A 24,215-nucleotide genomic window follows, 5' to 3' on the forward strand; every position below is an offset into this window, starting at 1 on the left:
TTTTCTTTTTTGCCAGTCCCAGGGACTGAACTCAAGGCCTGGGGACTGAACTCAAGGCCGGAGCACTGTCCTTGGGCTTTCCTCTTCCTCCTCCTCCTCTTCCTCCTCCTTGTTCTTTTTATCGGTTGTGGCATTTGAACTCTGGGCGTGGGCGCTGCCCCTGAGCTCTTCAGCTAAAGGCTAGTGCATTACCACTTGAGTCACAGCGCCACTCTGATTTTCTGGTGGTTCAATGGAGTTAAGAGTTTCACAGACTTTTGTGCCCAGGCTGACTCTGAACCAGGATCCTCAGATCTCAGCCTCCTGAGTAGCTAAGGTTACAGGCATGAGCCACCAGTGCCTGGCTCGAGGGACCCTCTTAACATACAAGATCTGGTTCCTTTCTGCTTAGTATTCTCTAATTTTATAATAAATTTCAGTCTGCACTATGGTTCTGCAGCCCCCACACCTACTTGTCCCTTTGTCATTGCCTGCAGCTCCAGTAACCTGGTGTTTGGTTCCCTGGATCCACCAAATGAATTCCCTATGTCTGCTTTTTGTTTGTTTGTTTGAACTCAGGACCTTGTGCTTGTTCAGCTTACTGGTTCATGGCTGGTACTCTACCACTTGAGCTGTACTTCCAGCCTTACTTTGTTGCTGGCCTATTTTGGAGATTGGCACATATGGACTTTTCTGTCTTGGCTGACCTTGAACAGAAATCCTCCAGTTTCCAGCCTCCTGAGGAAGTAGGATTACAACTGAGATTCCAGTTGTTATTGTTTGCTTGTTTTTGCCAGTCCTGGGGCTTGAACTCAGGGCCTGTGCACTGTACTTGACTTTCTCAAGGCTAACACACTTGAGCCACAGCACCACTTCTGGCTTTTTCTGTGGTATGTGGAATTGAACCCAGGCTTTGTGCATGCTAGACAAGCACTCTACCGTTAGGTCACAGTCCTGGCCCAGCACTTGGCTTTGTTCATTGGTTTCCGCACTGTTTGCGGCGGGTCTTTGTCCTGGCTCCTGTGCACAAGAGCACTGCATGCATGTGCGATTGTGCATGTGCATGTGTGTTTGGGGGAGAGGGATGTGGCCCAGTGGTTGAGGGATTACCTTGGGTGTGAAAAGCCCTGGAGTCGGAGCCCCAAGATAACCACACAGATGTATTTGACTGAATGAAACCAATCCACATACACATGCCTACCATTTCAGCTCTCAGGAGGAAGAGGCAGGAAGATCAGTAGCACGAGGCCATCTTAGGTTCTGGGGTGAGACCCTGACACAGAGAAACCCAGGCAGAAAATGAAATACTAAAGAATGTTGACGTAGGGATCTGGGGTGTGGTGGCTCACCCCTGTAATCCTAGCTACGCAGGAGCCTGAGATCTGAGGATCGCAGTTCAAAGTCAGCTGGGGCACTAAAGTCCATGAGACTCTTATCTCCAATTAACCACTAGAAAACTGAAAGTGGTGTTGTGGCTCAAGGGTAGGGCAGTAACCTGGAGCTGAAGAGCCAGGGACTGCGCCCAGGCCCAGAGTTCCCAGGACTGACCAAAAAAAAAAAAAAAAAAAAAGAGGGGCCGGGAGTTTGGCCTAGTGGTTAAAGTGCTTGCCTAGCATGCATGAAGACCCGGGTTCAAGATTCCTCGGTACCACATACATAGAAAAAAGCCAGAAGTGGTGCTGAGGCTCAAGTGGTAGAGCTGTAGCCTTGAGAAAGTCCAAGGACAGTGCTCAGGCCCTGAGCTCAAGCCCAGGACTGGCAAAAAAAAGAATGTCGATGTGGTTGGGAGGTGAGAAGAAAGGAAGAGAGGAGTGGGGGAGGGGAATCTGGTTAAGACATGTTATATGCATATATAGTCATGTCAGAATGGACCCCCTTTGTACAGATAATTTAAAAATGTCAGGAGGGGGTGGTGAAGAAAAAAGAAGGCAAAAGCAAAACAACAACAACAAAACACCCCAAATAAGCTGGGTGATGGTGGCTTACACCTTATAATCCTAGCTACGCAGGAGGCTGAGGCCAGGGATTCCAGGTTCAAAGCCAGTCGGGATAGAAAAGCCTGTAAGACTCTTATCTCCCATTAATCCGAAACAAAGTCATAAGTGAAATATGGCTCAAGAGGTTGTTTGAGACCCTGAGTGCAAGCCCTAGTATGGAAACCAAACCCAAAACAACAAAATACCCAGCGCTGCTGCCTCTTACCCATTACCCTAGCTACTCAGGAGGCTGAGATCTGAGGATTGTGGCTTGAAGCCTAGCCAGGGCAAGAGAGCTGAGAGTCCTATCTCCAATCAGCCACCAAAAGCCAGAATTGGAGTGGTGGCTCAAATGGTAGAGCATTACCCTTGAGCAGAAGAGCTCAGTGACAGTGCACAGGCCCTGAGTTCAAGTCCTTGGGCCAGTGCGTGTGCACTGCATGTGTGTACACACACACATACTGCCCCTCCAAAACAAAAGCAATCTCATAACAGCAAGAAAAGAAGTGACACCGTGGGGCTGATTGAAGGTAGGAGGGCGGGCTGGGCTGTGACCCCACGCCTCCCTCTTCTATGCAGGTTCCTTGGTCTCATCTATGTTCATCCGGGGGCATGCCTACGGATTCCCAGCTCCGGGTCAGTCAGGGACCGGCCACGCCCTGCTCTGGGTGCTCCCTCCACAGGTAAAGTAATCACGCTTTTCTGGTGTGCAGCCAGCTTCAGGCTCTTCTCTAGGCATGGACAGATAATGCCAAGCTGTGTGCAAGCTGAAAAAATGTCATCATTGCTTTTCCAAACAAGAAATTGGGGTCTTCGTGTACAAGCACTGGGTCACCTGCCCGCTGGTGCCTGAGTGTGTGTGTGTGTGTGTGTGTGTGTGTGTGTGTGTGTGTGTCCTGGGGCTTGAACTCAGGGCCTAGGAGCTGTCCCAGAAGTTTTATGTTCAAGACTAGTGCTCTATCACTTGAGCCACAGCTCTACTTCTGGCTTTTGGAAGTTAATTGGAGATAAAAATCTCATGGATTTCCTACGTGGGCTGGGTCTGCAGCATGATCCTCAGGTTTCAACCTCCTGAGTAGCTAGGATTACAGGCGGGAGCCACCAGTGTCTATCTTTCAGGCACTATTCACTGCCCTGTGTCCTGTCTCACTGGGGACAGGGGAACCACACTGACTTTTGCTAGTAGCAACTAGACAAGAGAGTTGCTAATCAGGCATGTTCCCCAGAGCTTCAGTGTCCAGAGTTTTTCAGTGTCCAGCTGTGCAGCTTGTCTGACCACCTGTATGTTAAGTCATGGAAATCGTGTAGTGCAAGATTCCCAGGCTAAAATCACATCATTCGCATAGGCTGTCAGAGCCCCCCTCCCCAGATAAACAACACCATATTTGCAAATGCTTAGCATTTTCCTCCCAGGAGCCAAGGGGCCAAACCTTTCCTTGGGCCAAGGGAAGTCTTCTCTCTGCATATACCCATTTGGCAGAAGACGAAATGGAGCCTCAGAGAGGTCACTCCAGGGCCACCTCTCTGTCCCTCCACCCCCGTGTGTCCTGCCTGGCAAATTGCATGGTTCATGTTAGAAGAGAAATTCGCTCAGGACAGGAGATTCCTCCCTCCCTTTTCACTTTTTTAAATTTATTTTTTATTTTTTGCCAGCCCCAGCGCTGACCTTGGACTTTCTCAAGGTTAGAGCTCTACCACTTAAGCCATAGCACCATTTGTGGCTTTTTCTATGTATGTGGTAGTGAGGAATCGAACCCGGGTCTTCATGCATGCTAGGGAAGCACTCAACCACTAGGCCATGCTCCTGGCCCCACCTTCTTACTTTTTGAGTCATCAGTTGGTCACATCTGATGGCTGTGGAACCTGAGCTTTCTGTCATCTTTGGCTCATTCTGAAGGCCTGGCTGGACTGGACTCTGGGGGAGAAGGTCTCATCCAGCAAGGTTCTGGAAGATTCCTGTGCTGCACGTGACTGGCTGCAGACACTGCCTGTGGATTTGGAGTGGAAGTCTAGGCCTGCCGGGAGGTGGGCATGGTGGACAACTGAAGACATGGATCAGCCTGTGGGGGAGGCAGGAGGAGAGTAGACTGACTCTCTTCCATCCCCCATTTTCAGGCCACCCCAGATTCCAGCCACAGCCATTTCCTGGGGGTACACTTAGCCGCTGCCAGGGCCTACACACTGATCTAGGAAACTGCCCTAGGCACAGAATGATGGGCAGGACAGGCACAGCCTCGCCCCACCCCTCCCACCCAAGCCTTTTGTCACCTGAGTGAAACACAAGCTCATATTCACCTAGCATCACTCCACTGGAAGAAGTAGATGGAAAACTGCAGAGCAGTCCCACGTGACCTAGGAAGGAAAAGACGCAGAGGCAGGGGAGAGAGAAGGTGGGCGCTGGTCAGGGGGTGCTTCCGGGAGGAGCGGTCTTTAAACTGAGAAAAGGCAAGGTGAGGAGTGAGGCCTGGTGTTTCAGAAAGAGGGAACAGCGCTACACTGGTGGCCCACACCTGTAAGCTTGGCTTAAGGAGGCTGAGATCTGAGGATCATGGTTCAAAGCTGGCCCGGTCACAAAAGTCTGTGAGACTCTTATCTCCAGTGAACCACCAGAAAACCAGAAGTGGCACGATGGCTCAAGTGCTAGAGCACTAGCCTTGACCTGAAGAGTTCAGGAATAGCATCTAAGCCCAGAGTTCAAGCCCCGTGACCAATAACAATAAAAGAGGGAACTGCGTGTGCAGAGATGCCATGGTGGGGGTGAGGAAAGACCAAGAATGGAAGGGAGACCAATGAGCAGTGCTGTAAGGACAATGGAAGGATTTTGACTTCGTTCTGAGGGGAGTAGGGAGCCATTGGCGGTTCTGGGAAGGGCCTGAATTGGCATTTTAGTGTCCCCATGGCTCGTGGGGAAAATGGGACGTGGATGGTCAGAGTCAGCGATGGGCTGTCTCTAGGATGCTGCTCTCGCGAGCGTGTCTCTGGCTGTGTGCAGGCTGGGCCTGCTGCCTGGAGTTTTCAGCTGAGCTTCAGGGTCCCAGGATGAGAGGGTTGTCCCACCCCACGGTTCTGACTCCAATGTCCTGGGACGAGTTCCCACTCACTCAATCATTTGATTCTCAGTCTCTCGGGGCCTAATCAGATTTCTTCAGTGCCATAATGTGCAGAGGAGGCAGGAACCACATTTCCATTTTTGGTCAAGACCAAGACTCAAACCTGGTATCCAGAGCTTTGGCTGGCACTCTACCTCCTGAGCCACACCTCCAAACCCAGATGCTCCATTTTCTGTGTTTTCCATGAGGTCCCCAAAGTCCCCAGGGAAGCGGTCTGCTGGCTCAGGTGTCCTTGGACCCTTGCTCTCCTGGCTACCTGATGAGCTGATACATGTGTGTGTGGCAGGGGTTTGACTTGGGTCCTGCGCTCTGAGAGCAGGGAAGCCCCATCCATTCTGCTTGAAAGCCATTGCCATAACCCAGGCACCTGTCCTGCCACCAGCAAAGATGCTTCTTTGCTTGAACTCCAAGTCTCATATCCTCCATGTAATTGCATTGCCTTCATCTGCACCCCTATCCATCTCTACCATCACCATTTCTACCATCTCCATCATCCTCCACCACCAACCACCATTGTCACCATCTCCACCACCTCCATCATCCTCCACCATCTCCACCATCCTCCACCACCAACCACCATCTCCACCATCTCCATCATCCTCCACCACCAACCACCACCTCCACCATCTCCATCATCCTCCACCGCCAACCACCACCTCCACCATCTCCATCATCCTCCACCACCTCCACCATCTCCATCATCCTCCACCACCTCCACCATCTCCATCATCCTCCACCACCTCCACCATCTCTATCATCCTCCACCGCCAACCACCACCTCCACCATCTCCACCATCACTACCGTCCCCATCGCTGTGGTTCCTATTCTCACAGTCACCTCCCTCACTACCATGGGCTTCTTCATTGTCACTACCTCTACACCGCCATCCTCCCCATCCTCACCGTCTGCACACTCTCATCATGCCATCCGTTCACAGGAAGAAACCGAAACACACACACACACACCGTGGGATTCAGATCCCGTTGCTCTTACTTAGTGCTGACACATTTATCGTCAAGTCACATTGCTTCCGGTCTCTATAAACCCTTGAAGAGCTGTCAGGATGACCACGTCACCTTTGCCAACTAGTCCACTGAGGCAGGCATGAGAGAGAAGTCCACCTCCCACCCTCCTTCCCTCCCTCCCTCCCAGGATGCATGTCTCGTCCATCTTGTCCCACAGAGTGCTTCTCAGACTACATGACCCTGCAGATCTCCAAGCCCCACATGGAGGGGTTGTGGCAGTGGCTGGCCTGGACCCTGCACCTGCCAGGTAAGTGGCAGCCATTGAGTGGACAGGGCCTTCCCCTGTCTGGATGGCCCTCTTCTGCTGTTCCTTTCTGTCACTTCCATTTCTGCTCACAGCCACTGTGATCAGAACCCACCCTGTTACACACCCCTGCCCGTCCTGCCTAAACCACCCTCTTCCGTGGTCCACAGCTGGGGACAGGATGAAAGAGCCCACCTGGGGCTGAGGGCCTTCAGAGGAAATATTTGCTGAGTGAATGAATGTCCGGACACATGGGAAGAGGTGTCCCTTAGAGGTGATGTGCCACCAGACCCAAACTGCCCTGGCAGAGAAGTGGCTGGACACCTTCAGGACGTGTGTGTGTGTGTGAGGTTTGAACTCTGGGCCAGGGCATTGTCTCGGAGCTCTTTTACTCAGGGCTAGTGCTCTACCTCTTTTGAGCCACAGCACCACTTCCAGATTTTTAGTGGTTAATTAGAGCTACTAGTCTCCAGGGGATTTTTCTGCCTGGGCTGGCTTCAAACCGCCATCCTCAGATTTCAGCCTCTGAGTAGTTAGGATTACAGGCATGAGCCACCAATGCCTGGCTTCATTCTAGAAATTCTTAAAGTCCACTCTGGCTGATGAGGCCCACTTCTGTCCTGGGAGGGTCAGTTACCCAAAAGGCTAGCAGGGCTGTGGAATCTCAAGAGTCTTAGTGTGTTAAAAAGCCACTTTTTCCAGAAGAAATGCTGTGGATACATTAAGCTGTCGCCTGTTCTTTGGAGAGCCATTATTAATGGAAAACAATAGATTAATAGTTTTAAAACACTTGTTCAATAAGTAATTTTTATGGCTCTGGATAGAGCCCATTAAACATTTTCTGTGTGTTATTATAAAGAAGTTTTAAGCGTAAAATCATAAAGTCAATAATCAGAAAATTAGTCACAGCGGCCAGCCACAAGCCATTAGTTTCAGGCGCTGTCAGAGGCACCTGTGGCTTTTGAGGGAGATTTTATGTCACACAGCCCTGCCAGGTGAGGTGAAGAGATGAGGTGCCTGCTGCCTCCCATAAACTTGAAGGGACAGCAAGCAGGTGTGAACAGTGGGGTGCCAGGCAAATATTTACAACGTGCAAACGTGAATGCAAAACTAAAATGATCTGGGTCAATTTGCACATCCAAGCTTAGACACTTTATTTCCCCAGTGATCTACCTTTCAGAGCCTTGCTTCCCGGCTTGATCTCTTGCTAAAGATAGCCCTGGAAGCTGCCTGCTTTTTAAAAGCAAAGCATGTCAGGAGACAATTTAGGTGGGGACGTAAACGCTCTCTGGAGTTGCCTTCCTCCACTGGGGGCCATCCATCTCCTGTCAATGACATAACAAAGTACTTGAACATGAAACTCTGGACTTTGAAAACATGACTAAAAAAGAAAAGAAACAAGAAATCAAAACAGGCTGGGTGCTGGTAGCTCATGTCTGTAATCCCAGCTACTCAGGAAGCTGAAATCTGAGGCTTGTGGGTCAAAGCCAGCTCATGCAGGAAAGTCTGTGAAACTCTGATCTCCAATGAACCACCAGAAAATGACAAGTGGAGCAGTAGCTCAAGTGACAGAGTGCTAGTCTTGAGCACAAAACTCAGGGAAGGCATCCAGGCCCTGGGCTGACAAAACAAAACTAAAAAATAATAACAAGACAAAAGCAATACAAGATAATTATGGAAATCTGGACAAGTGGAAAAAAGGTAATAAAAGCTGTCCATAATCCATTTAGCAGGGAGAATCTCTGTGTGTGTGTGTGTGTGTGTGTGTGTGTGTGTGTGTGTGTGTGTGCTGGCACTGGAGCTTGAACTCAGGGCCTCATGCTCTCACTTGACTTTTTCTACCCTATGTGGGTGCTCTGCCACTTGAGCCACTTACAGCTCGGGAATAAGTTTCATGGACTTTTCTATCTGGGCTGGCTTTGAACTGTGATCCTCAGATTTCAGTCTCCTGAGTAGCTGGGATTACAGGCATGAGCCACTGCACCTGGCTGAAATTCTCTTTGTGTTTCATTCATTCAACAACTATTTACCGAAAGTCCTATCTGCAGCTGGGATGCATCTGATACAGAAAAACCCCAATCCTGGGGCCATGAAGTTGACATTGGGCGGAGGGCAGCAGAACATCATTTATTATTATAATACATCAGTTAATTAGCAGGTGATGGGATACTAAGAGCTTCATGAAGCCAGTGCAAAGGCCCCGAGGCAGGTGTGCACCAGGCAAGCTTGGGTCAGAAATGGACATGTGGACAGAGGTAGGACAGATAATTCTGACTCAGGTTTGAATAGGACCTCGATGCTGTGGGGCAGGGGCAGGAGACAAGAGCAGAGATGACACCTTGGATGGGCACAGAGAGGGGAGGCGCTGGAGTCTGCTTACATGCCTAGAGTGGAGTCACAAGGCATTACCTTTCCAGGCTGCTGCCCATCTCTTCCTGCACATGCCAGGCACGGCGGGTGGAGGCTCTGGGTGTGCATGGGGCATCGGATGCTTCTAACCTCAATAGAAAAGCAGCCTCTGTGGTGAACCGCAGCGCTGTCCTTTCTCCTCGCAGGCACCTGGAGGAGGTCCCCCGGCAGCCAGGGTCCTCTTCTAGCCAAGTGTGGTTTCCTTCTGCATCCTGGGCCTGAGGGCCGCTTCATTTTCCAGGCTCTGTACTCAGCCTGCTTTGTGCAAAAGGAGGTGGGTGTGAAAAGCTTGTTGTTTCATTTTGCACTGCTGAGGATCAAACTTAAGGTCTAGTCCTTACAAAGCCGGCACTCGACCCCTTGAACCATGCTCCCAGACCTGGAAAATAAAATCAGCTCTCCCTCCCTTCTTTCCTCCCTCCTCCCCTCCTCCCTTCCTTCCTCTCCCCCTTCTTTCTTGCAGCAGTACTGGAGTTAGAGGTCAGGTCCTGGGTACTGTCCAGTAGCTTTTTGTCCTCAAGGCAAGAAGCCCTCAACTACTTGGGCCCACAGCTCCGTTTCTGGCTTTTTGGTGGTTAAGTGTCCACGAGGGAGTCCCTGACTGTTCCTGTCCAGGCTGTCCTTGAGCATGATCCTCAGGTCTCAGCCTCCTGAGGAGCCAGGACGGCAGGTGTGAGCTACCAGGAAGCACCTGGCCCATTTTATTTGGCACCCAGGGAAGCCTGCGAGCTTTCTGCCTGTCAGAGGGAGGCATTGGGCTTGCACATGAGCCACACACCCATGGCTCACGCCTGTAATCCTAGCTACTCAGGAGATTTGAGGATCACAGTTCAAATCCAGCCTGCATGGGGAAAATCCATGGGACTCTTTCATTAACAACCCAGGTGGCAGAAGTGGAGCTCAAGGGTTAGAGCACCGGTTTTAAACAGCAAAAGGAAAGCATGCGTTCCTCAGTTCGAGTCCCAGGTGTGGCACTGCGTGCATGAAGATGCATGCACACACACACATGTTGAGGGCGTTCAGGCTCCTGTTGCATATGGCCACGGTGACCTTCCTGAACCCCACAGCTGTCCCCAGCCCCAGGGCTCTTGGTGCGATGGTCTGGTAGCCTCCAAAGTGGGACCCTAACCCCAGTTCCTGCTGGCTTCTGTCTCCGTTCCTCATCTGTCCTCCATGAGACTAATTTCGTGCGCGCAGGGGACAGGCATTGACCTCTAATGGTGCCTCTCAGCTGTGTTTTCTTCTTTCATCTGTGCACATGAATGCTGTCCTCCTTCCAGAAAGCAAATTACAGGTTGGAAATCAGAATCTTTCGCAAAGGGGTGAAGAGGTTGGAGCAGAGCTACCGCTACATAATGAAGTGTCCTGTGGTCCCTCCAAGGCCTGGCCAGCAGAGCGTGCTCTGCAGCCCCTCCTTCATTCAGGTAGTGAGCTTGGGCAAGGACTGAGAGGGCCTGGGCGGGGCCTGGGCGGGGCCTGGGAGGGGCCTGGGAGGAACAGGGAGGGGGCCTGGGAGGGGCCTGGCGGGGCCTGGGAGGGGCCTGGGAGGGGCCTGGGAGGAACAGGGAGGGGCCTGGGAGGAACAGGGAGGGGGCCTGGGAGGGGCCTGGCGGGGCCTGGGATGAGCCTGGGAGGGGCCTGGGAGGGATCTGGGAGGGGCCTGGGAGGAGCCTGGGAGGGTCTGGGAGGGGCCTGGGAGGAGCCTGGGAGGGTCTGGGAGGGTCTGGGCTCCTCTTCAGAGACCCTGGCAAGTGGCTATGTTTCCTGAGCCTTGGGTCATAGCCAGAGAAAGGCAGCAGCTAGAGGGCCATGTGACAGACAACAGACAGCATGGCTACTGGCAGGGTACCAGGCTCTGCCGGGCATTTTGTGTGTGTTTGAACTCAGGGGGTGAGCTCTATCCTTGAGGGTTTTGCTTTGGTTTTTGTTGTCGTTGTTGGTCAGTCGGTTGGGAGGCTTGACCTCCGAGCCTGGGTGCTGTCCCTGAGCTTTTCACTCAGGCTGGTCCTCTACTGCTTTACCTCACAGTGCTGCCTGCAGCTTTCTGGTGGTTAATTCGAGAAGAGTCTCACAGACCTTCCTGCCTGGGCCGGCTTGAACCGTGATGCCCAGAGCTCAGCCTTCTGAGTAGCCAGGATTACAGGCGTGAGTCCCTGGCGCCCGGCTCCATCTGAATTTGTAATGGTCTGGTTTGAGCACAAGCCTGCCGTTGGTGCTTCTGAGAGCTGCTAGGTCTCCCCCTACCCATCCTGAGATTGCCATTCATCCTCTGATCATCAGGGCTGAATGTTTTTCTCTGCACTGGGCCTGTAATTATAGGAGCTGCCACAAGGGGGGGACAGTGCTGCTGGTGTCTGTCCAAGACCACCAGAAGAGAAGAGCTGAGAAAACCATTTCCCTGCCAGGCTCCTGCTTTGGGTTCCCCTCCCCTGCTCCTGGCCCCCTGAACCTGTCATTGAATACTTCACCAGGCAGGTGGGGATCCCACATTTCTGGGCAGGCTTGTGGAGAAGCAGGCGGCAATGCAAGAGACCGAAGACAAGTCTTTGCCCCAGCCCTCCTCCCTGCTACCCCCTCCCTGCTCGGAGAAGCTCATCGAATCCACTGATTCATTCCTGGTGACTTTCGCAGCTGCTGCTTCCGTGGCTGCACCTTGAACTTGCATTAAGTTTTAATTAAAGCCGTTTCACCGGCCTTGCCCTTGGCTAAATGCAGCCGTGGGCACAGGACACATAGATATTTAATACTTTGCCTCTCCCTGCTGATGGCGCAGGGGCCCAAGGGTGTACCCCAGCCGTGCCCTGCTCACGGCGATCTGCGAGGCTCGCTTAAGTGTGCCCACAGGCCCTGAGCGGGAGGCAGCGCAATAACTATTCATTGCCCTGGGTTAAGTGTGCCCGGGGGCACCCGTAAACTCAATGCAGTGATTAGCGATTGCTCCCACTGAAGGCTGTCCAGGTCCTGAGGAATGTCCGCGGGCCCTAAATATAGTCTGAGTGCGATCATTTAAAGGGCACCTCACATTTGGCCTGCACGCTTGATCACACTTTTCCTTCCTGCTTTCCTTCTTTTTATTTATTTATTTTGGGGGGGAGGGTTATGGGGCTTGAACTCGGCCTGGGCACTGCCCCTGAGCTCTTCAGCTCAAGGCTGTTGCTCTACCCCTGAGCCACCCCCCACTTCTGGTTTTCTAGTGGTTAATTGGAGATAGAGTCTCACAGACTTTAGTGCCCCGGCTGGCTTTGAACTGTGATCGTCAGATCTCAGCCTCCTGAGTAGCTAGGATTACAGGCGTGAGCCACTGTGCCTGCTCCTTCTTTTTCTTTTTCTTTTCTTTTCTTTTCTTTTCCCAGTGCTGGTATTTGGGCTTGAACTCAGGGCCTGGGTGCAATCTCTTAGCTTTTGGAGCTCTGGCTTTTTGGTAGTGAATGAGCAGTTAAGAGTCTCACACTTTCCTGCCTGGGCAGGGTTTGAACTGTGATCCTCACATCTCAGGTTCCTGAAGAGCTAGGGTGACAGTGTGAGTGACCAGTACCTGGACCCAAACACAAGACATTCCAGACGCCCCCAACGGGGCTTCTAGTGGGCCGGCCCAAGTTTCCTGGTGATCGTGGTGGCTCTCTGGGCAGCTGGGAGCCCCCTCCTCCCCCTCCTGGCCACCCTCACTTCATTGCGTCTTCTCTGTGGGAGGAGGGGACGAAGCCTTGGGTGGGCATCTTTGACTTCCGTGTCCTCATCGGTTGGGGGTGTCACATGCTCTCTGAGGCACTCTCTGCTGGCCAGGAATTATCCTGTGCCTCCACCTCCCCACCCCACAGCAAAGTCAAAGGGGTTTGGAGACAGTAGAAGGGGCAATCGCAGGGCAGAGGTGGCACCGCTGACATCAGGGGCTCAGGCACATCCTATGCCCACCCAAAAAACTCCTTGGCCCTCATCTACAAGGTGGGAGAATGCCACCATTCTGCTGATGCCCACCGAGAGGACCCACCACCCTGGTTTAATTGGAACTGTCTTCAGTGCAGTAGCAGAAGTATGAACTTGGCTTCTTCAGTTCCAGGGTGTCTGGGACATCTGGTCACCCTCAGGACGGTGGCACAGACATGCCATACACTTTCTCGGCGTGTACCAGTGCCTGTGTGTCAGTAGTGAGGCTTAAACTCTGGGCTTGGTGCTCTTGTTTGGCTTTCTGGCACAAGGCTGGTGCTCTAGCACTTTAGTCATCCCTCCACTTCCAGCTTTGTGCTGGTTAATTGGAGATCAGCATCTCACGGACTTTTCTGTCCAGGCTGGCTTTGAATCATGATCCTCAGATCTCAGCCTCCTGAGTAGTGAGGACTACAGGCGTGAGACACGGGCACAATGTTCAGAGAAGCCAGTTCTGAAAAGCAGGCATCTGAGCCTCACACCCCCACCCTTGGGCTCCCCAGCTGTGCCTGGCTCCCCAGCTGCCCCCTTGGCCCGACCCAGGGAAGCAGCTGAAGCAGTGACATTTCCCCGAGTCTATTGACACTTGAGTCCAAGAGCATAAACGATTTTCTTGGCTTAATGAGCAAACAAGGCGGCTGTAGGACTCTTTTGTGGCCTCCCGCGGCGGGGATGGCTGCGGTTCCTGGGCTCAGGCAGCTGTTTGCTTGTTCACCTTTGCTCAGAGCTTGCCATGAGATGCTGCTTCCTCTGTGTTCTGCAGGTTTCTCGGCCTCTGCCCCTGAGGATGCGCAGTGGACAGGTAGGTGGGGAAAGAGCAATTTTCCAGGCTGAGGATGGAGCTGAGGCAAAAGGGTTTTGTTTGTTTTGGAGACGGTACTGGTACTTGAACTCAGAGCCTACGCACTGCCCCTTAGCATTTTTTTTTTTTGCCAGTCCTGGGCCTTGAATTCAGGGCCTGAGCACTGTTCTGCTTTCTCAAGGCTAGAGCTCTACCCCTTGAGCCACAGCACCACTTCTGGCTTTTTTTTTTCTTCTATGTATGTGGTACCAGCCCTGCATTTTTACTCAAAATTAGCATTCTACTACTTGAGCCACAGCTCTCCTCCTTGGGTCCTTGATGATGCAGAGAGCAAAGGACCTCTCTCTCTGATTTGTCTTTCAGGGCTGGTTTGGAACCCTAGTCCTTAAGTCTCAGCCTTTTGAGGAACTAGGAATAAGGCATGAGCCACCAGCGAGTGCCAGGCTGAGACAGGTGGTGTTGATTTGCTTGGTCCTGTCTCGGAGAGTGCCCCAGGGGACAGCACCCACCCTTGTGTGCTGGGGTCTTGGTGGGAGAATTACAAAGATTTCTCTGGTGCCCTCCATGTCTGAATTGCAGCCACTGGATGGGCATTGCGGGAAGGGGGGAAAGTGTTTCCCAGAGAAAATTCTCTCTACCAAGTTCCCAGGGGCCAGAGTTTGTTCCTCTATTTGTTTACATATTTTTTTCTGCCAGTCCTGGGGTTTGAACTCAGGACCTCGGAGGTCTACCATGTGAGTTCCACTTCCAGCCTTTTGGTGGTTTATTGGAGATAAGAGTCTCCTGGACTTTCCCTCCCGGGCTGGCTTTGTCATGCTATCCTCAGATCTCAGCCTCCTGAGAGGCTGGGATTCCAGGCGTGAGCCACGAGTGCCAGGCCCAGGAACTGGGTTCCAGCTGCGCCTGTGGGCCAACTGGCTGTGGTGCTGGTTCATTCAGTCACATTGTGTGTCCCCCAAAACACGAGGGTACAGGCCTCCGAGTGGCTGCCATCCCATCGCGTGGGCCAGCCCATTCTACCTTGCAAGCCCCCCATTCTCCTCCATCCCTCTAGACCCCGTGGCTGCTGTCTCTTCGGGGGGAGATGGTGGTGTCTCTGGAGGATGCCAGCCTGATGGGCCTGCACGTGGACATCAATGTCACCACGGTCACTGTACAAAGCCCCAGGGGAGACCTTCTGCAGAGACAGGAGGTCAGCAGGGAACGACTCTGCCCGACTTTGGGGGGTGAGGTAGTGGGGAACCTTGAATACCCCAAAGGGTATTTCACCTCCCTCCAAGGGGCTGCCTGTGAGACTGGACAGATTTAGGCAGGCAGGTTTGAAAATTGGGTCCCATTAGCGTAAAGTGCTCGGCTCGGCAGATGAGGGGCTCGGGCAATCATGAATTCAGCGCGTCCTGATCATGGTGGCAGAGACGAAATTACCATCTCTTTAAATAGCCCAAAGTTGCCGGGTAAGAGAAGACAGCTCATGTGACATTTGCTCCCAGCCTGCTTCCTGCTAAAAATATCCCTGCTAAATAATATTTCCTGGTTACACGAGAGCAGTGGGCCTTGGCCCTGAGCTCCTCCAGCACACTGGGGGCTTCATTGAGATACTAGTTGGGAGTGGGGGGGGGCTTGTGGAGGTTTGGGTCTGGGGAAGGAGCACTATTTGGGGTCACAGAAGGGATTGTCCTGTTTCCCCAGGTGCAGAACATCTCCATGGAGCTTCTGCCACTCTGGCTGGTGGGTGGCAGCTATGCCTACTCTTTAGAGGCTGCTTGCCCACTGGGTAAGCTCCCGAGCACCCCGATGCCCGCTCTTCATCCCCTTTGCCTCTTCCTGCCTCTTTTGTGTTTTGCCTCTCCCTCTCTTTCTCCCTGTCCCATGACACTTCTTAGTTCCTGGTCTTGGCAGAGACCTTTGGTGGTGCTTGGAACAAATAAAAGATTCTCTTGTGGGGCCAGGAGTTTGGCCTAGTGTTAGAGTGCTTGCTTAGCATACATGAAGATCTAGGGTTTGATCCCTCGGTGCCATGTACGCAGGAAAAACTGGAAGTAGTGCTGTGGCTCAAGTGGTAGAGCTCTAGGCTTGAGAAAGCCCAAGGGCCGTACTCAGGCCCTGAGTTCAAGCCCTGGACTGGCAAGAAAATAAAAAAAAAAGAAAAAAAGTTCTCTTGTGTGCAAGAATTCGGGGATGGTCAGTTGTGTAAGAAAGAAGGCAGGTGCTGGCGGCTACCCTGTTATCCTAGCTCCTCAGGAGGCTGAGAGCTGAGGGTTGTAGTTCAAAGCCAGCAAGAGGAGAAAAGTCTGTGGGACTCTGATTTCCAGTGAACCAGGGAAACGTTGGAAGTGGAGCTCAAGTGGCAGGGTGACAACTTTGAGTAAAAATAAGCTTGAGGATAGTGCCCAGATCCTGAGTTCAAGCCCCAGTACAGACAGACAGACAGACAGACACACACACACACACACACAGAATGAGAAGGCTACAAATCTGGAGTCTGGGACCTTCTAGATGTTGGGGTTTCAAATGGATTCTCAGAACACTGAATAAAATTAAGGTGGGGTCTGAAGTCTGCATTGAACCCCAGGGCTCTGACCTGGTAGCTCTGAGGTCTCTGACTCAGGCCAGATTTTCATGTACTTTATGTAAAGCGGCCAGGAATGCAGGAATTCCTGCCAGCAGGAATTTCAGTGCTAAAGAACACAATGTGCAGAGTTTGAGACCGGAGGCTTCGTCCTGTATGGGTAAATCGGAAATCATTTACTCTTCATATTTGTATAGAGGTTTTTTTTTTTTTTTTGGTGTTGTTTTTTGCCAGTCCTGGGCTTGAGCTCAGGGCCTGAGCAATGTCCTTGGACTTTCTCAAGACTAGAGCTCTATCACTTGAGCCTCAGCACCATTTCTGGCTTTTTTCTATGTATGTGGTACCAAGGAATTGAACCCGGGTCTTCATGCATGGTAGGCAAGCACTCTACCATAGGCCAAACTCCCAGCCCTGTATAGAGTTTTAACAGGGACGAAGTCTCAGAATCGGGGCTCGGGAGTTTTGGGGCTCAGGGATGGCCTTGCCAAGCATATGTTTCCCTGTTGATGAGATTTGAAATCCCTTTATTTGGAGACAAATGCTTTTCATTTCACAACTGCAGAGCTGGCTTTCAATGTCCCTGTGAGATGGCTGACACAACAAAATTCTTGCTAGCATGTAAACAACTGATATGAGATGATTTTTTTTTTTTTTGTGGTTGTAGTCGGTGGTGGTGGTAATGGTAGTTGTGTTGGTACTGGGGCTTAAACTCTGGGTTTCTCATTCTCCTTTGTTTGTTTGTTTGTTTGTTTGTTTTTCACTCAAGGCTGGTGCTTAACCACTTGAGCCATACATCTACTTCCAGCTCTTGGCTGGTTAGGAGGAGCTAAGAGGGAGGGATTGCACGTGTGAGCCACAGGGCCCAGCATGTCTTGTCTCCCTGCTCCAGTGTCATCCCAGCCAGGGTCAGAGGTGCTGGTTCACATTCCCAGGCGGAGGCCCGGGCTGGTTAGAAGAGGAGCCCTGGAGGAAAGCGGCCTGAGCCTCAGCATGCTCCGGGCGCACCAGTCCCACCCCAGCACTGTGACTGGGAACCAGGATTTCTTGGTGGTCAGATTGCCGGCCGCCTCGCTGCTTCGCGTGCAGGTAGGCACGCTGGCGGGCATCGCTGTCCTGCCCTCCTAGGTCCCGTCTTTGGGGTGTAGTGTGCCATCAGGAGAGTAGAGCTGATCTGAGGACCTGTGTCCTCCTGTCCCTGAGCCCAGCACTCCTACCAGGTGGCCCCTGGTAGCAGGGGCAGCCACAGACAACAACTCAGCCAGGACCCTCATTCCTCTTCACCCACAGCCGTGCCGGGAGTCGCAGGGAGCCCCAGGGAGGCAAGCTTCCTACAGAGTGGACCTGAGCCTGCGCTTCACCCAGTCCCTGACCCCCATGCTCTGGACGGTGGAAAACTTCTTCCAGTGTGTGGGTAAGAGAGATATCTTGGGAGTGGGCGCTGGTTTATGAACCTCCTTTCCTTGACCTGAGCGCCCGCCTCCCTCCCTCCCTCCCCCTTCTCTCTCTCTCTCTCTTTTCTTTTTTCCTTCCTTCCTTCCTTCCTTCCTTCCTTCCTTCTTTCCTTCCTTCCTTCCTTCTTTCCTTCCTTCCTTCCTTCTTTTCTTTTCTTTTCTTTTCTTTTCTTTTCTTTTCTTTTCTTTTCTGACTACCAGGCCTGAATTCAGGGCCTCACACTCCCACATGGCATTTTTTTGCTCAAGGCTAGTGCTCTACCACTTGAGCCACAGTGCCACTTCCAGCTTTTTTTGGTGGTTAATTGGAGGTAAGAGTCTTACAGGCTTTTTTGCCCAGGCAGGCTTTGAACTTTGATCCTCAGATCTCAACCTCCTGAGTTGCTAGGATTACAGGTGTGAGTCACCAGGGCCTGGCCCTAACCTGAGGTTTTCTCTCCTGGGTCTGCCAGCTGGAATTGAGGACTAAGTGGTGGCCTAGGTCCCTGGGTCTGGCGTCATCACTGCTGAGATGGAGCAGGCGGCTGGGGAGAGGAGGGCGCGTGGAGGTCTCTGGCAACCTCAGCTCTCTATGAGTTTCTTCCTATTGCTGAGCCTCAGTTTTCTCATCTGGCACATGAGAAGCCCGTGGGGGGGGCATGAGAAGATGGAATTGGTGGCTTGGGTGTGGAGGCCAGGCCCAGGATGTGCCATTTTCATTTTGATCTGTTTGGCTGTTTCTGTGTGGGCTCCGTTTCCTGGGGTCACTCACTTCATACATCAGGCTCCTTGGCACAGAGCCCAGTGGGATGGGACACAACTCAACCCCAAGGGACCTCCCTGGGAACATGGCGGTGTACGTGTGTGTGGTGTGTGGTGTGTGTGTGTGTGTGTGTGTGCGCGCGTGCTCAGTGCCAGGACTTCCTCTTGAAAGGTTTTTTTTTTTTTTATTTTGGGTGAAACCTCTACCACCAGACAACCTGGAATTCACACATGCAAAAAACCACCAGGAGCAAAACCCATTCAAATACAGCACAAGGAAATACACATAATTCACAAACGATGTTGATCACTTTCATCTCATGCTTGATGACTGTCTTCAATAGAAGACAGACGGAAAGGAGATTTGACTCAGATGTTAATAGCAAAAGAATGCCCTGTTACCAGGATATGATGTCTTGCTGCTGCATAAAAATGTAATTATATTCAGAACTATATTTAAAGATTAAAAGGGGGGAGACTGCCTACCACAATCTAGCCCCCGATTCAGAATTAGAAACAAAGGAAAAATAAAAAGGCGGGATGGGGCGGGGGGAGAAGCGGATAAGTTCTAATAGTGTGCTAAAAATGAAATTATTTCTTGAAAGATTTTTACACATCTTGGCTGCTTTTCTTTTTACGATTTCCTGCAGTGGTGACATTGATTTTAGAAGGGGAGGGATAGGAGTTTATCCAAGGAAATACTTTGTTCATTAAGTACTTGGATGGGAGCAGAAACCATCAAGTTGGGCCCTTATTTTCCAGCTGTGTCCAGTGTGGAAAGAGAAATTAAAAAAAAAAAAGTCCAACAAGGTGTTGGGGCCTCACATCTGTAACCCTAAGTATTCAGGAGGATGAGATTAAAGCTAGTCTGGGCAGAAAAGTTCACGAGTCTCTTATCTCTAATTCATCAGTACAAAGCCAGAAGTAGAGAGGTGGATCAAGGAGTAGAATGCCAGCCTTGAGCAAATGTGAGCATGAGTTCAAGCCCCAGTCCTGGCACGCACACACGTGCACACGCGCGCACAAAGTTGAGTCACATCACATATAAAATGCTTTTTGTCCTAGGTTCTGAAGGGAGCACAGATTCCTCACAAGGTGATAATGAATAAATTACAAAAATAGCAATAGCAATAAAAACATTTTAGGAAGAAATTTGTGTGTGTGTGTGTGTGTGTGTGCGGGGGGGGGGCTCTGTGGGGAGATTTATACAGGGAAAGAATGTTCGTTTCTCCTTTTATTAATGTAATATCGGCAGCCGGAATGAATCTCTCCCCTGCCTGGTCTCCTGGGCCGTCTCCTGCTGGCCCCTCCCTCACCCCCCACCCCCAGGAGAGTCCAGATCTTTCTGATCTTATTAGAGCTGCTGGTGCTTGCTTTTCTGTCTCTGCCTCTAGTTCAAGCACTGAGCACAGGTTGGGGGCTGCTCTGTCTTGCCCTCCATAGGCATTCTTCTAGTAAGTGCTTCTTAGACTGAATTGCCATCAGGAATTTTGTGCAAGATGTTTTAGACAAAGGACAGGACACCTTTTTTTTTTTTTTTTCTTGTGACTAGTGAGTCCCAATGTCCCACTGTGCATGGATCAGTGACCTGCGGTGACATCCCCCACCCCAGCAAAGGGTTTATTTATTTATTTTCATTTTCACCAGTCCTGGGGGTTGCACTAAGGGCCCTGGGTGCTGTCCCTGAGCCACTTTGTGCTCAAGGCTAGTGCTCTATCACATGAGCCACAGAGTCGCTTTATGCCTTTTCTGAATGGTGTGTTGGAGATAAGAGTCTCATGGACTTCCGTGTCCCAGGCTGGCTTCCAACCTAGATCCTCAGATCTCAGCTTCCCATGTAGCTGAAATTATAGGCACAAGCCACCAGTGCCTGGCCCAGCCGAGGATTTAGAACCACAGTGTTTAGTGTGGCAAGGAAGTGTTTAGTTAAGTATTTACTGGCATTATTTTTTTTTGTGCCAGTCCTGGGTCTTGAACTCAGGGCTGAGACACCTTCAAGACTAGTGCTTTACCACTTGAACCTCAGATTCGCTTCTGGATTTTTTTGTTGTTGTTATTTGGAGGTAAAAGTCTCACAGATTTGTCTGCCCTGGCTGATGTCAAACCTCTATCCTCAGTTCTGAGCCTTTGAAGTAGCTAAGATTGCAGGCGTGAGCCATTGGCTCTCAGCATCCAGACATGTGTAAGGGTTACATTAACTCATGGGCTAGGATTTGCGAGTTCTAGCCCAGAGATTCTCCTCTGCCTCCAGGGGGATACGTGGAATATCTGGGGAGGTTTTGTGTGTTGTAATGCAGGAGGATGGTGGGTGAGGCCAGATCATTCTGGAAAACTGTGCAATGCACAGGGCTTCAACCCCACACTGGACCAAGAGCAAGCTGGCCCCAAAGTCGGTGGTGCCTCGCTGGGCCTCTCCTGAGCACCATCCACCAGGGAGCTGAGACGGGAGGAAACTGGAGGAAATGGCTCGTGGCTGGTGATGCCAAGCCTCAGTGCCAGGTGATCTCTGCAGGAATCTAAGTTTCTGAGAATTAGGTTTTTAAATGTATTTCTTTCTGGGTACTGGTGACTCATGCCTGTCATTCTAGCTACCCAGGAAGGAGGCTGAAATCTGAGGGCTGAGGTTCAAAGCCAGCCCAGGCAGGCAAGTCCATGAAACTCTTCTCTCCAAGGAGCCAGCAAAAAGCCAGAAGGGGAGAGTTATGACTCAAGTGGTAGAGCACCAGCATTGGCAAAAAGGCTAAGGGACAGTGCACAGGCCCCAAAGAGCAACACACCCACAGATACATACATACACAGACACACACACGCATGCACGCTCCAGCCATGAAGACAACTCTTGACCTCATGTTTGAATTTGACCTCCAGGTGTCCTTGGTCCACCTGATGAACAGGTGATGTAGGAGTCAAAGGGACTTATGCTTGTTTGGGTGGGAGCTGACTTCTGCCTCCTTTCTGGAAGGTTTCAGAGCAGAGCTGCCTGGCTCCACAGCCACATCAAGGATTACTTTATCCCCAGGACTGGAGACCTTTCCAGAAGAAATGCCATCTGCTGCCACGACCCAGCTCCCTACTACACGGTGGGCTGCCTGGAAGGGGGCCTCTGGGGGCCTTGTGATGCGGCCTTCATATAGGCCGGCCGGGGTGAGTCCAGGGGTGCGTTCCAGGCTGTCCTCTCTCTAGTGCTCTTCAAGGAGAATCCCATCTCACCTGAACCCTGACTTCCTCTTTTCTCCATGTTTCCTCAAAATCTAGAAACATCCCTGAGAAATCTGGGTCCTGCCAGGCTCCAAGCCTACCTGTGTCTGGTGGCTGTTAGGGGCTGCAGCTGTGTTTGGTTAGTGGGGGGGAGGGCTTTAGAAACCCAGCCTTAGATTAGGCCCCCAAGGCTCCTGACATCTGCAGGCCACAGATATCTCACTCTGAAGCTGTTTCTCTCCCATTGCTGCACAGGTGCCGGGACCATCCCTGCAAGCCGCCGGACCCCCAGGAGAAAGCCCAGTCGCCTCTGCAGCTGTTTTATCCAGAACGACACTGGGGAAATCAGAGTTCCTTCCGGCTCCCTTTTCTCTAGCCACACTCTCCTCAGAGCCCACAGCAGCTGCCCAGGCAAAGCCTTTATATCTAGTCTCCCAGGATCCCATCGCCCTGACCACACATTTGTCCTCAGGAGTCTCTTCTCCACAACTCCCCTGGAGGTCTGGCAGCTCTGTTACCCGAATAGAAAGTTCTGGAACAAGGAGGCTGGAGCAGGATCCTGCCCAGCCACCAGGAAGCCGGGGAACATTGTCTCAGGTGGCTGTGTCTGCAGCCCAGCACAGCCAGGGGTTGCCTGACCAGGCCGGCGACAATGTGCAGCCACCAAGGAGGCCCTTGTTGACTGGCCTGGCTGAAGAGGCATCAATTTCCCACCAGGAAGTCACCTCCATAACAGGGGCTGGGAATCCTCCTGAGATGGACCGTGGCTGCCTCCAGGAAGGGACTTGGGGACCCCTGGACCAGTCACCCCCCATCCCAAGGCAGGAGGCGGAAACAGTGAGATTTACCACAGCAGGAGGGGTGCAGCCAGCCTCCAGCGGCCACCTGGGGGTCTCAGAGCCCCCTGGGAGGCGCCTAGCAGCCCCCTGGATTGCTTTCCCAGAAAGCTCCACGGACTCCATTTCTAAGAAGCCTCCAGTCTCATCTGTAGGAGAATTAGACAGAGCCTCAAAAGTACCATCAAGCCCTGTAGGGCCCGGTGGCTGGTGGGAGCCAGGGACTGCACACTTAGCCAGTCCTCCGCCTTGGCCCATCTCCAGCCAAACAGTATTACCCAGCCTGGCTGATCCTGGAAACCCCTCCTCTGCTGGTCAGAGGGCCTGGCCGTCACAGGAGCCAACAGAGCACACGCAGCCATGAGTCCCGAGAGTCTCAGGCCGCCTAATGGTGTCTGGGGGAGTGGGGGTGGGGTGGGGGGAACCTGGGTCTGCCAGCAGGAAAGGGCACTAAGTGTCTCCAGGACTGCCCCAGCCCTGTTTCTGGACTCTTTCTCCCTGCCAAAGGTGTTGGGTGGGTTTGGAGGTGTGGCTCAGGTGGTAGAGTACCATCCAGTGAGCAGAAGCATCAAGTTGGGTGTTGGTGGCTCTTGCCTGTATTCCCAGTTACTTAGGAAGCTGTGATGAGATTGAAGGCAGCAAGGGGAGGGGGGAGTGGGGGAGACCGTGGGGGGCTCTACCACAAGCAACCACCAGACAACCAGAAGAAGGTGGAGGTGAGGCTGAAAGTGGTAGAGCGCTAGCCTTGAACAAAGAAGACCGGGGCAGAGTCCAGGCCCTGAGTTCAAGCTCTACGATCAACAACAACAGAAAGGATTGGATGCCAAGTTGGAGCCCTGGTTTCAGAGGAAAAAAGGGGTGGGGGAGGACAGGCTTGCCCGGAGCTGAGCAGTTCCTGGCCTACTGTGTTCACCTTGGGAAGATCCTAGAAGACCCCTGGAGAGAGGAGGAGGGGGAATCAGGGCTTTGTTTTCTCCTAATGGATGCCTCTGGTTTCCATGGCAGCAGCTGGCACCCTGCTAGCTTGGACAGCCCCATGACCTCAGATGACCTCTGATGACCCAGCATGCCCAGTAGTCCAGCAGTAGCTATGTGTGTGCCTCCTGGATGCCCTGGCCAGGCGGGCTTCCCTCAGAGGGCAGCATTGCCTCCCCCCTTTCTCCCCCCCCATCCCCACCCCAGCTGACCCCTGGCTGGAAGTGGGATTTGAAATGGAGCCAAGGAGTAGAGGCTGACATGGTTGTAGAGGGTGGGGTGGAGGGGCGCTTCCCTCCCAGGACGTGAGCTAAATAAATAAATAAATAATCAGAGTTGTCTCGGCTGATAAACGGTCCCTACCTCAAGACGGCTTCCCCCCTGCACGCAGCACCCCCCTTCCTCCGGGCAGCTCTGTCCCAGGCAGGGGCTTAATAGCTCCATTTAAGGCTTTTCCTTTTCACCACCGACCAGGGCATCGAGCGGCTTCTGCCATTACGAGGTTTTTCAGCTTCTCTCTGAAATCAAATTACTGACTCCATTTAATTTTTTAAAAGCTCCGGTGATCTCCCTTCTTGAATCTGAGCCGTGACTTCAAGGCCAGCCCTCTCCCCCCTCCTCCACCGGCGGGTCCCCCGTGGGTAACTGCTGCCCACGGCTGGCGGTACCCATCTGTGCAGGGAGGATGGGGCCTCTACCTTCCCTGGCAGGGGTTTTTGTCGGATCACACACGTCTAGGATTCCAGGGAGGGGATACTTTCGGACATTGTGTCTCATTGTCTTCCCAGGTGTGTGTCTGAGTGGGACCCTAACATTTGGCAGCTCTGCCAAGCACTTTTTTTGCTCTCATCTGTGAGGAACACTGTGGGGGGGGACACAGGGCTGGTGACCTGTCATAAACACAAGTGGACGATTGCAGCTACTTTGGGTGAGAAGGTCGGGGTGCTTCAAGGAAGAGGGAAGAAAGGGGTCTGA

At 52.2% G+C, this 24,215-nt stretch overlaps 1 protein-coding gene across 1 annotated transcript in view; it reads left to right on the plus strand.

The window, feature by feature from the left end:
- The window catches only part of Ciroz (ciliated left-right organizer protein containing ZP-N domains), a 33,327-nt gene extending 10,669 nt beyond the window's left edge, over nt 1–22,658 (plus strand). The window contains exons 4-14 of the mRNA XM_090334030.1: nt 2,535–2,638; nt 6,249–6,338; nt 8,891–9,018; nt 10,025–10,168; nt 13,432–13,470; nt 14,525–14,662; nt 15,160–15,244; nt 16,929–17,125; nt 17,327–17,480; nt 21,194–21,375; nt 21,685–22,658. Of these exons, the coding sequence (XP_090190156.1) occupies nt 2,535–2,638; nt 6,249–6,338; nt 8,891–9,018; nt 10,025–10,168; nt 13,432–13,470; nt 14,525–14,662; nt 15,160–15,244; nt 16,929–17,125; nt 17,327–17,480; nt 21,194–21,375; nt 21,685–22,629 (2,206 nt within the window). The 3' untranslated portion in view covers nt 22,630–22,658. The remainder of the gene's footprint in view (nt 1–2,534; nt 2,639–6,248; nt 6,339–8,890; nt 9,019–10,024; nt 10,169–13,431; nt 13,471–14,524; nt 14,663–15,159; nt 15,245–16,928; nt 17,126–17,326; nt 17,481–21,193; nt 21,376–21,684) is intronic.
- The last annotated feature ends 1,557 nt before the right edge of the window (nt 22,659–24,215 follow it).

Source organism: Megascapheus bottae, chromosome 6 (assembly GCF_031878675.1).
Source record: "Megascapheus bottae isolate mThoBot1 chromosome 6, mThoBot2.hap1, whole genome shotgun sequence".
Lineage (NCBI taxonomy): Eukaryota > Metazoa > Chordata > Mammalia > Rodentia > Geomyidae > Megascapheus > Megascapheus bottae.